Genomic DNA, 13,655 nt, shown 5'->3' on the forward strand with positions numbered 1-13,655 from the left:
TTATGTAAAATGTTAAGCATATTTCTTGGTACAAAATAAGCTCTGATTGAATGTTGGTTCTTATTTTGTTAGAGGAAAACCCTACTTCAGTCATTCTTCAGGGAGGGAGATAAGAGTTTCTAAAATTAGGATTAGCAAGGGAATTAGGATAAGATTTCTGTCCTCAGATTGACAACACCTGTTTACCACTAGTATCCTCCCTATGCTGTCAGTTCCTCCTCAGGAGGCAACCCTTTGAGGCATTGGCAGTGAGTGAAAGACTATTTCTTATCTGGAATTCCTCCAAGCCTCTTTTTATACTTTAGCTATCTATACAATTTTCAAGGTGTGTATTTTCCAACTGTGGTACAATAATTAATATAAACCAAAACAAAAAAAAATTTATAAAATATACATGCCTTAAAAATTCCTGCTATTTAAAATTCAACTTTACATAAAGTTCCACCTCATGTTCCCCAAGGTACTTAATGACTTGTCTTATAAATATCAGTAAATAATGTTTATCAGTGAACTATACAGAATGGTAAAGAAAAATTACCTTTTTTATCTGAAGTTTAACACTGAGGATCCCTGAATCAGAAATATCAAAATAAACTTGGAACCAATATTTAGGTAGAAAACCAAAACCAAACCAGTTCCTGTGGAGTCAATCCTGACCCAAACCAACCCTGGGACAATTTATGTTATACTCCTCAGTAATTATTAAATGAAAGAGATGGAACTACGCACGAACATCTATGGAGAAACAAAAGAATAAACGAAACACTTGAGAATTTGCTGAATCCCGTGCGGACCGCGGCTGCTCAGTGTGCGCTCCAGGACGGGGTAATGCTCCCCGGGGCTTCTGAACCCGCATTTGAATCTCTGGAAACTTCAGAGAGCCTCAAAGGCAAACAATAATAAACGATACTCTGTATAACTACAGTGACTTAAAAACTGGTACTAAAGATGAGTGAGTTCTTATTCCAAAAAGTAAGAACTCTTTTTTGTATGTGTGTGTGAATGAATCTGAAGTATTTTCATTTACGATCTGAGAACACAGCACTTTATAAGGCTGTCCGTGCTCACAAGCCAAGGGTGGGAAAGAGGGCACAGGTAATCAAGCAATCAACCAGCTAGTAAGAATCTTTGGCTGAAAGACTCTGTGACTCTGTTTCCACAATCAGTTTCATGTGAGTAAAAAGGGACAACCCAAGTTACCAGGATTCCATATGGCCAGAAATTTATACGATCATTCAACACCATCTAAACAAGATATTTAGTCAGTTAAAAAAATGAAAACAGAAGAACCACTGCCATGGAGTGGATTCCGAGATGCATTGGGTATTTATTCTTAGTAAATAGCTGGGCAGAAAAACTTACTTTGTTTATGGGTCTGAATGCTCGTGACAGCCGACAAAGGTCAGAATGCTAAGCTGGAAAATTTGGAGATGTGCGCCAACATAGCCACTAAAGCAGTGATGCTTTCCAAACCCTTCAAATTTTTAGGTTACACTTTATTCAGCTGTACACAGGCATGTGCGGCTTAAAACATTGCACAGCATATAGTCCGTGGTCCCGTGAAGATTTTTTTTTTTTTTTTTAAATGGAAAGCAGCTCTCCTTTTCTGTATTTCCCCCTAATGGTTTTAATGGAGCTCTGGTAGCTTAGTGGTTAAGAGCTGGCTGCTAACCAAAACATCAGTAGTTCAAATCCGCTAGTTGCTCCTTGGAAACACTATAGGGCAGTTCCACTCTGCCCTATAGGTCACCATGAGTTGGAATTGACTTGCCTGCAATGACTTTTTTTTTTTTTTTAAATCATTTTAAAGACCCCAAACCCAGACTCTTGCAGCACTGGACAACAAGTGGGATACAGGAAGGTGAGTCAGAGGACTCGATTCTGGGCATGGGCTCTTGGGTTTTGTCAAGCTGTGGCTGAGGCTGGGGCTGCGGGGGCTCTGGCTGCTCTGCATTTCAGGCTGGCAGACCATGGGGTTGGGCTGGGGGTGCTCGGCCCTCTCCCCCTGACTCCACTACAGCAGCAGCGGTGGCAATAGCACAACAAGGAGGACTGGAAGCTGGCTCCCAAAAGGTTTTTAACATGGTGTTAGCAAAGCGTCCAAATAACCGAACGTCCTATTTCACAGAATGTGTCATGGACCAATGCATTTCTGTATTGTGAAAAACAATATAATTTTATTCTACAATGCTCCAATTAGAAAACATTATTAGAGTAGAAAATGATTTTATTTGCTTGAATAAAAACATTTTATTAATGTCCTGATTATCAATCACACAGTGTTTTGCATAGTAATTAGACTGATATTTCAAACTAGAGGTAGTCCTCAAGTTATGAGTTACTGGAAAAACCACACTTAGGACCATCTGCTTTTGTTTTTGTTTTTTTTTTTTTGTGCCTTACCATTAGTGATATGTAGGACATACAATGATGCAGTGCATAATTAGCTGATGTTATCATTTTCAAATGTTCCCTCAAAGATATTCAATGACATGATTTACTGTTGAAAGCACTACTGTATAGAAAACTAAAAAAAAAAAAAAAAAAAATGAAGTATTTGACTTGCATTGGAACCAATTAACACCGAATTTCTCAGAATGGAAGCAAGTCAAAGTCGGGAGGCTACAATAATATATTAATTACAAATATTTAAAAATTGAATACATTTACAAAACGTGACTCCATTCACCCCTGATTTGGCACTATTTTCAAAAGCAATTGCTTTTCTATTCTTTTTAGATGATTTTTTTAAACCAATAAGCCAAAAATCAAACCCATTGCTGTCGAGTCAATTCTGACTCATAGCCACCCTATAGGACAGGGTAGAATGCCCCATACTGTTACTGGGAAACAGCTGGTGGATTAGAACTGCCAACCTTTTGGTTAGCAGCCTAGCTCTTAACCACTGCACCACCAGGGCTCCATAGTGACCCACAGATATTGTAAAATATATAACTAACTAGTGTCTCTCATACAATTAGCTGTCAAAAAGCTTAAAGGATAATCTAATATCCACCTATCGGCAAGTGCGTTGGACACTGAGGTAAGTGTCATTTAACTTCATTTATAGCATAGTTACTAAAGAAATGTCAGACTTCCTGGCAATCACATTTTGACTCCACACTTCTACGTAATCATGTACAAATTATATAATACTTTCACTCGGTTTCTTCATCTACAAAATAATGACAGCACTTACTACAATTTAATAGAAAAGAAAATGGAACTATGTATTGTGGTGCAGTGGTTAATGGCTACAGCTGCTAACCAAAAGGTTAGCAGATCAAATCCACCACCCACTCCTTCGAAACCCTATGGGGCAGTTCTCCTCTGTCCTACATGGTCACTATGAGTCAGCCTCGACTCAACAGCAACGGGGTTGTTTTGGTACTGGATATGCATATATAATTTCTTAGCCCTATTCTTATCATTTACGAAGCTTGTAATAAATGATAGCTTTTTCTCACGTTTTCATTATAAAACCTGTATTTTGCTTGGTATTGTACTCACCATTCCTTTTTGTTATTCTAATCAGTTTCTATTTTTTTATTCTTTAGCTTTAAAACCAACTTAAAAGCATTTTTGGAAAAATATAATATAAAAAGGAAAATCATCATATGTTGAATTTTCTGGTGTATTTCCAATAAAAATAAATATATATACATATAATTGAATAACATGTAAAGACAAATATATATTTATCATTAAAAAAGTATTAATTAATACACAATGACACTTGAATGACATCTTTATTTATGACTTTCCATATGTGTATTAATGAAAATGGAGCCATGAAATTTATACTTTCTTAAATGCAATTTTTTCATCACAGATCTTTTTTGACACCAGCTGCATTGTCTCATGGATTCCCTGGTGGATGGGAACCACACTGCAGTGACAGAATTCATTTTATTGGGCTTAACAGAAGATCCTACCCTTCGGGTCGTCCTCTTCATGGTCATCCTATGCATCTATCTGGTGACCATATGTGGCAATCTCAGCACAATCATTCTGATCAGAATCTCTTCTCAGCTCCATCGTCCTATGTATTTTTCCCTGAGCCACTTGGCTTTGACTGACATAGGCTTTTCATCCTCTGTCACACCCAATATGCTTGTAAACTTCCTGGTGGAGAAAAATACAATCTCCTACACTGGATGTCTGATCCAGCTTGGATCAGCTGCTTTCTTTGGACCACTTGAGTGTTTTCTTCTGGCTGCCATGGCCTATGATCGCTTTGTAGCAATCTGCAGCCCACTGCTTTATTCAACTAAAATGTCCACACAAGTCTGTGATCAGTTATTCTCTGTGGCTTACCTAGGTAGTTTTCTCAATGCTTCCTCATTTATGATTTCCTTCTTTTCTTTATTCTTCTGTGGAGCAAATCAGGTCAATCATTTTTTCTGCGACTTTGCTCCTTTAGTTGAACTTTCCTGTTCTGATGTCAGTATCCATGCAGTGGTCCCCTCATTTTCTGCTGGCTCCATCACTGTGGTCACAGTGATTGTCATAGCTGTCTCCTACGTCTACATCCTCATAACCATTCTGAAGATGCGCTCCACTGAGGGTCGCTACAAGGCCTTCTCCACCTGCACATCCCACCTCACTGCAGTCACTCTGTTCTATGGGACCACTACATTCATTTATGTGATGCCCAAGTCCAGCTACTCTACTGACCGGAACAAGGTGGTGTCTGTGTTCTACACAGTGGTGATCCCCATGTTGAACCCCCTCATCTACAGTCTCAAAAATAATGAGATTAAGGCCTCTCTCAAGAGGCAGCTTGGTAGAAAAATATTTTCTTAACAAAACCTCTGATTTTGTAGGGTTTCATGCAATAATATACCATGAATGTAATATTAAAAGAAATTTAGTTCCTGTGGGCAAGATATATCTGCATAGAATTAGCCAGTGTGGGGCTTACAGTATATGTGGGTGTGGATCTTCAGATAGTAAATCAGAGACACTAATGAGTTAACTTTAATAAATAAAATTAAATTTAGAATTAAGAAACACAAATTGGATCACACGAAAAAAATCTTAATCTGCTGAAAATCCTTTCTATGTTTCATTCATATACTATGTTTTAAAGAAATTCTATGTCGTAAGTTATGGTTAATGTACCTCCAAACCTTTAAGGCTATCTTCATTTTCAACAGCAGATTACGCTGATATGAGTCTGATAATCCTAGTTTTGCCTTGACTGAGTATCTTCTGAGGGGAAATAACAAAGTGGAATTAGTCAGTACAATTGCTAAAGACATGGTGTTTGGAGAAGTTTTATCTGCTGGGGTTGGTCTTTGTGGACTCTTTAAAATTCCAGGCTGTGCTTCTGGATTCGGACTCTGGCCTTAGATATAAGGGGTCCCCTTAGTCTAAGAGAATGAGACCACCCTGACTAACCTGTGAATTGCTCAATCAGATCAGAAGAGGTGACTTCCTCTGAGGGAATTAATAAAGTCCCCAAACTCATCAGGGACAGAGTGGAGTAAAAGCAAAAAAGGATTTCCAGGAGAATCCAGCAAGCTGGATGACATTGAGTCTGTGAGGAAGAACGTCTTGGAGGAATTTATGATCAGGTCCACATCCTGCTCATAAAGCTCCAGGCAACTAGTCTGTTCCTCAGCGGAAATAGTGACTGCCCCTCTGGACAGGCTAAATTCACCTCTATATGCTGATGACTGCTACATTTATTTCTGTTTCCTGTCCCCACGTAAGGATTCAGACACAAATTGCATCTTCCTACCAACAGAAACACATGGCATATCTTATTCAGGTTTCTCTAGTGAAACTGAACTGGTAGAAAGAGAAAAAGAGAGAACAGACTTTTGAGCCTTCTGTTCCAGCAACTGCAGGTTTGGTCATTTTAAGCAACTCTCATGGTGAGCGCAGCTAAAAGGAGAGAGGGATTTATCTAGAGGAATTGGCTCACGTGATTATGGGAGCTAATCCTTTTGCTGTCAATGCCTGACACTCATGGTGACGCCATGTGTTATACACTAGAACTGTTCCTTATGGTTTTCTTCGGTGTAAACATTATGGAAGCCATTTGCCAGGTCTTTCTTCCACAGCACTGTTGGGTGGGTTAGAATTGTCAACGTTTAGGTTAGTAGCCCAAAGCAAACTGTTTGCACCACCCTGACCATATATATATTCTGGATTATATGTAAATAACCTCGTTGTGGTCGAGTTAATTTCAACTAGACTGCCCCATAGAGTTTCCAATGCTGTCATTTTTATGTAATGGACTGCTACATCTTTTTCCTGCTGAGTTGCCGGTGAGTTCAAACTGCCAACCATTTGGTAAGTACCTGAGTGCTTAACCACTGTGCCACCAGAGAGAGAGAGAGAGATTTTGAGAAACTGGCTTGTAGGATTAGGCAGGCTAGGAAGTCCACAATCCATACATCAGTTAAAAGGCTGGAAATTCCAGCAATGTCTATTTACAGTGTTGAAGCTGAATCTTTCTTCAGGAAACCACAGTCTGCTCATAAGGCCTTCAACAGATTGGATGAAGCACATCCACATTATGGAGGGTAACCTGCTTAGTTTAAGGTCAATTGATTAAATGTTAATCACATGTAAATATCTTTATAGCAACATCTAGACTAGTGTTTGTCCAAACAACTGGGCACCATAGCCTGTTCACGTTGACATAAAATTAATCATCACAGAGCATTACTCATTTCATTCAGTCAAAAATTATACTCATTGCAACTATTATCTCTGGTACAGTGTAGGCTATTGGAAATATAAGTGATGAACAAAGGTGTCTGCCTTCCTGATATTAATCATCTAGCAGAGGAGACAGACAACAAAACTAACATGTATGCGATATAGACTATTAGAAGATAGTGAGTTCAAAAGAGAAAGAAAAAGCAAAGCAGAGTGAAGGAGACTGACATATCAGTGTAGACCTTGCTGAGAAGGTAACATCTGAACAAAGGATCGAAGTAGGCGAAGATACTTCATGCTAGCTGCTGCCTGTGTGCACACATACAATTGACCTTTGAGGCTTCTGTTCCAGCAGTGGGAGGCTTGGTAATTTTAATCAACTCTCATGATGAACACAACTCAATACGTTTGATGAAATATTAAATACTTCATAAAATCACACTAGAGCTTACAAGATAACAAGTGAGAACCCAAATACACTAATTACCCAGAGAAGTGAGCTCAGAACTCAGAAATGCTTTTATAATGAGGGGATTTGACAAATAGAAGAAAAAGCCAAGAACTGGGCCTGTGGATTTAGTGTTCTTTTGAAGTGAGAGAGGCAGAAGTCAAAGCCTAGGGCATGTCCAGGTGAGAAGTCTAATTCATACACCTCATATAGACCATGATGATCGGGAGAAACATGAAGGAAACAAGCCTTTGTACAGATTTGCATCCCTCTGGAAATCTAGGGAAAGTCAAGCCTGGAGCTAGGGTTAAGGTGGTCTAAGACAAGGTGACTTGAATAAATACATGAACATCCTTTCTGGAGAAAGGTCTTCATTCCAAGCATTTTTTTTTTCCTGGCAATAATTATGACCATCAAAGAGTGAAAAATAATGTCCAACAGAAAAGGAAACAAGAGACTAAACATGGGAACCAGTAGGAACAGGAGACTACAGAAACAGTATCATTAAGATTAAGATAGGAAATTAACAGACACTATTAATATTTTTTTATAATACTGCTAAGAGAAATAACCTTAAAGATAAATAAAATCATTTCAACAAAATACTAGCAAACCAGATCAAAAAACATATAGAAGGATTATACATCATAATCAAGTGAGATTTATCCCAGGAATGCAAGGATGGTTCAATACTAGAAAATCAACCAATGTAATACAGCAAACTAATAGAACAAAAGAAAGGACCACTTGTTCATCTCAATCAATACAGAAAAGGCATTTGACAAAATTCAACACCGTTTCGTGATAAAAGCTCCAAACAAGATAGAATTATAAGGGAAATGAGTTTCTTTGTGTAGCCTTATGCCTTGCTTCTGCATAAAAGAAACAGAGGAAGAAATCAGCTTGGGAGATTTTTTTCCTGGGCCCTAAGGAGTTCTTAAAGTTTCCCTTCTCATAGTTTCCCAGGGAAGAAACCAGTCACACAAATAGATATATGTGAACCCATGTTCACTGCAACATTCTTCACAATATCGAAAAGATGGGAAGAACCTAGATGCCCATCAACAGAAGAATGGATGAACAGACTGTGGTACAATGGAGTATTATGCAATGCTAAAGAACAACAATGAATCTGTGAAGTATCTCATAACTTGGATACATCTGGAGGACATTATGCTGACTGAAATAAGTCAGTCACAAAAGGACAAATATTGTATGAGTCCACTACTGTAAAAACTCATGAAAACGTTTACATACAAAAAGAAACAATATTTGATGGTTACAAGGGAGGGGAGGAGTGGAGATGGAAAAACACCTAATAGACAATAGATAAGCAGTATCTCTGGTAAAGGGTAAGACAATACACAATGCTGGGGAAGCCAGCACAACCTGTACAAGGCAAAGCCATGGTAGCTCCATAGACACATCTAATCTCCCTGAGGGACTGAATTGCTGGGCTGAGGGCTGTGGGAACCATGGCCTCAGGGAACATATAGCTCACTTAGCATAATAGAGTTTATAAAGAATATGTTCTACTTTCTACTTTGGTGAGTAGCATCTGGGGTCTTAAAAGCCTCTGAGCAACCATCTACGATACTCCACTGGTCTTATGCCTTCAGAAGCAAGGAAGAATGAAGAAAATTAAAGACATAAGAGAAAGATTAGTCCAAAGGACTAAGGGACCACATCTACCACGGCCTCTACCAGACTGAGTCCAATACAACTAGATGGTGCCTGGCTACCACCACTGACTACTCTGACAGGGATCATAATAGAGAGTCCTGGACAGAGCTGGCGAAAACTATACAACAAATTCTAACTCAAAAAGAAAGACCAGACTTGCTGACCTGACAGAGATTGGAGAAACCATGAGAGCATGGCCCCCAGACACACTTTCAGTGCAGTAATGAGGCCACTCCTGAGGTTCACCCTTCAGCCAAAGATTGAACAGTCCCATGGAACAAAACAAGACTAAAGTGGCACACCAGCCCTAGGACAGGGACTGGAAGGTAGGAGGGAACAGAATGCTGATAATAGGGAACCCAGGGTTGAGAAGGGAGAGTGTTGACATGTTGTGGGGTTGTTAGCCAATGTCATACAACAATGTGTGTACTAACTGTTTGATGAGAAACTAGTTTGTTTTGTTAACCTTCGTCTAAAGTTCAATAATAAATAAATAAAGAATGTTTATTTACCCTGATGGGGCAGGAGACCAGTGGGATGCAGGCCTCAATTCTTGTAAAAGGACCAGACTTAATGGTCTGACTGAGCCTAGAAGGACCCTGGAGGTCATGGTCCCCAGAGCTTCTGTTAGCCCAAGACTGGAACCATTCCCAAAGGCAACTCTACAGACGGGGATTTCACTGGATTATAAGATAGAAGATGATACGGGTGAGGAGTGAGCTTTCTGGATCAAGTAGACACATGAGACTATGTAGACAGCTCCTGCCTGGAGGGGAGATGACAAGTCAAGGGGCAAAGAAGTTGGCTGAATGGACACAGAAATAGAGAGTGAAGGAAAGGAGTGTGCTGTCTCATTAGAGGGAGAGCAACTAGGAGTATATAGCAGGGTGTATATAAATAATATATATAAAACCCTGGTGGCGTAGTGGTTAAGTGCTACAGCTGCCAACCAAAGGGTTGGCTGTTCAAGTCCGCCAGGCGCTCCTTGGAAACTCTATGGGGCAGTTCTACTCTGGCCTATAGGGTCGCTATGAGTCGGAATCAACTTGACTGCATTGGGTTTTTTATATACATTTTTGTATGAGAGACTGACTTGATTTGTAAACTTTCACTTAAAACACAATAAAAATTAAAATAAAGAAAAAAAAAAGAAACTCCTTGTAATTTTTTGCCCTATAACTCCCCCTTTCTCCCATCTGCACTCCTTTGTTTGTTCCACCTGATAATTTTTTTTCTTTTGTTCTCCGGGCAATTTGGAACACACTGCAGCATCTTGCCCGGATGCTTGTGTGTTTGCCCATTTCGTGAAATGTTTTATCCTTCAGTAAAGCTCTTGGTTTTTGTTTCTCAAAACAAAAAAACAGAAAATCAAACCCATTGCCATTGAGTCAATTCCAACTAGCAGAGTGTAAATCTGGTGTTTTACTATGACACTTCCAAGTTTATCCTGATCCCATGTCACTTCCTTAAGAAACCATGTTGCTGTGAGTATGGCCTGTGAGTTGTGTGGCTCTTGCAACAAATTATCAAACCCAGCAGAGAAATAGATTGCAGTGGGGAAGACAGCTGGTGTTAGAATTAGTAAAACCTTTGAAGAGTGGAAGTGTGTCTGACCCCAACCTCATATGAATCAGCTTTGTGCTGATGCTGATTCTCATTCTCCCTGAAGTTAGACAAGGTCCGACACTGTTGCTACCTCATTGTAGAAGGTGAAAGACTTGTACATAGATACTGTAAGACATTACTAAAATAAATTAAAGAAGACCTGAATAAATGAAAGAACAGTCTGTGTTAATGGATTGGAAGGCTTAATATAGCTAAGATGTCAATACTACCCAAAGTAATCCACAAATTCAGTGCGATCCACATCAAAATTCCAACAGCCTTTTTTTGCAGAAATGAAAAACCAATTCTCAAATTTATATGGAAGGAGAAGGAACCCCAAATAGCTAAAGTAATCTTGAAGAAGAAGGAGGTTGGAGGACTCAGGCTTCCTGATTTCAAAACATACTATAAAGCCACAGTAATTAAAACAACCTGGGATGGTGTAATAATAGAGCTATAGACCAATGGAATAGCAACAAGATTCCAGAAATAAAATCATACATCTATGATCAGCTGATTTTTGACAAGGGTGCTAAGTCTATTTGGGGGAAAGGAAGTCTCCTTAACAAATTGTGCTAGAAAAATTAGATTTCCATGTGTGGAAACATGAATTAGAATCCATTATTCATCTTACACACAAAAAAATTTTAAATAGATGAAGAACCAAAATATGAAACTATAAAATTCTCACAAGAAAATACAGGGGCACAGCTGTAGGATGTATTTCTTAAACATGGATTATCAGCTATGACAACAAAAGGATCACTGAAGAGGACATTCAAATGGCTTAAAAACATATGAAAAGATGTTCAACATCATTAGTCGTTGTTGTTAGTTGCTGTCTAGTGGCTTATTAGTATTTGTATCGGATGGGGTCATGGGCCATCATTTTTCGTATGAGCCACTTCCCCACTTCCACGAAAGGGGGCATCAGGAGGACTTTATAAACTGAGGATTAGCAGGAGAATTTCATTGAGACTTTGGGTTGAAGATACTAGCTTCTACTGTTATCCCCCGAGTCACATAAGCCACAAACCAGTAGTCATCCCTTTGAGGCACGTAGTATGAAAGGCTATGTTATTTGGAAATCATTTTTTTACTTCATAGTTCTCAATCTATACCACTTTTAAGATATTTTATAACTTTTGCTAGAAAAATATGTACATGTCTTAAATAATTTTGTTATTAAAAATTCAACTTTGTATGGTGTCCCACCTCATATTCCCCAAAATGTCAAATGGAGTTTCTTACACTAACTACCAAATATAAAATGAACAAGCTGAGTGAATGAAGATAAAATTACCTTTTATATATGAACTTTAGTATCCCTTAAGATTTAATATCAAAGTAAATTAAAAACTAATATTTCGTTATAAGAAATTTAGTTTATTATGCCCCGATAATCGTCAACTGAAAGTGCACTAACACCTACATAGAAACAAAAATAAATGAATAAATAGGCCACTTGAGACTTGACAGAACCCTTCAGACTAGTTGTCTGTGTGGGATTTGAACTGTTCAATGGCCACTGGAGAATGTGATGATGATCTTTGGTGCTTTGAATTCACATTTGAATCTTCAGAGGTTTGTCCCCAAAGGCAAACACCAACAGAAAGCATGGCTGCTGTATAAATACAATGACTTTGGATTTATTACTGAAAGATGAATGGATTATTTCAAGAGGTAAGATTTCAGCATCTGTGAGTGAACCTGAGCTACTGATTCATAATTTACTATGGAGAACACATTGCTCTCTCAGATCACGTCTGTACTCACAAGCCATAGTTGGGTAACCAGGCAGATGTAATCAAGCAGTCAGCTAGCAGGGAACTCTGAATTCACTTAAGTTTCCAGTCAGGTTAGTATAAAAATATGAGCTTAATTCACATTACTAGGACTCCTTACTTATCCATCCATAAGTCCAGAAACTCTACCTACATATGACATTCAGCCACAATGCTAATGAATTCATTACCTTTTAGATTCTTTGGAGATTTATTATTTTAAGCATCTTTGTACAAAGTTTTACTTTATTTATGGGTCTGAGTGCTCTAGGATCACAGTCAACAAGACACAACGGACAAAGCCCAGGATAAAAAGCCAGAAAATCTACAGATGAGGGTCAACCTGGCCACTAGCTGGGTGATCCTGGCTAAACTTCTTAACTTGTGAGGCTATAACATATTATTTCATTCTACAATACTCCAATTAGGAAACATTGTTACAGTAGAAAATGATTTGATTTGTTTGAATAATTACATTATTCAAACAAATCAAATCATGAGTGTGAGCCATGTAGTATTTTGTATGGTGATTAGATTGATATTTCACACTCCCTCATAAAACAATAATATTTTACCTACAAAGATTTAATGAATTTTCAAAAGGTGACTATTCCCTAATTTGAAATTCCTGTGTTGTATTAATATCAAGAATAATTGTATTTCTCCTTTAAAAAAATGTTCTTGTCTTACTGATAGACTTTCTGAACTATGTAACTAACTAGACATCTCTTTTATATGTTAGCTGTCAGAAAGCAAAAAGGTTAATCTCTTATTTACTAATTTCCAAGTATATTCAACTTCATCGATATAATTATTCAATGTCATTTATGTTATAGTTACTAAAGAAATGGACTGGATTCAAACTTTGGGGTTCATATCCTGATTCTACCACTTTGTATACAACTTAAGGTAAGTTACTTAATTTTTCAGCTATCAGTTTCCTTATCTGTGAAATGAGAATAACAAAATACTTAATATTATTTCATGGAAATTAAAACAGAAGCATGTATATAAAATGCTTAGTCCTGTGTCTGTTGTTTAGTAAGCATTAAATATTAGCGATTATGCTAGTTTTCAGTATGTAATCCTGTATTTATACATTCTTTTTATACCTATGAATCCTTTCGTTATTTGCATAAGTCTTATGTTTTCTAATTTTTACATTTAGAGGCACTTGGAATGCACTATTGTAAACAATAATATTAGCAAGAAATTCAACCAAGTTATCTGATGCTTTTAATAAAAGTGATTTAAACCTAGAGAGGGACTCATCACTGCATATAAATATATACATTTTTCTGGGGCTCTAAGTAAACATTAAATTTTTAAAAACCAAACTTGATAAATTTGTTTATAAAGACTTCCATGTATGTATTTATGAAAATGAAACCATGAAATTCATAGCTTCTTTAATGCAATATTTTCATCACAGGTCCTTTTTGAACCAGCTACATTGTCTC

General features: G+C 37.8%; 1 protein-coding gene across 1 annotated transcript; it reads left to right on the forward strand.

Moving 5' to 3' along the window:
• The first annotated feature begins 3,861 nt into the window (after positions 1-3,861).
• On the forward strand, positions 3,862-4,806 carry LOC100660577 (olfactory receptor 5P76-like). Its single transcript, XM_003412037.3, has one exon. The coding sequence runs from the start codon at positions 3,862-3,864 to the stop codon at positions 4,804-4,806; it is 945 nt and encodes a 314-aa protein (XP_003412085.2).
• The last annotated feature ends 8,849 nt before the right edge of the window (positions 4,807-13,655 follow it).

This window comes from Loxodonta africana, chromosome 7 (genome assembly GCF_030014295.1).
Source record: "Loxodonta africana isolate mLoxAfr1 chromosome 7, mLoxAfr1.hap2, whole genome shotgun sequence".
Classification (NCBI taxonomy): Eukaryota; Metazoa; Chordata; class Mammalia; order Proboscidea; family Elephantidae; genus Loxodonta; species Loxodonta africana.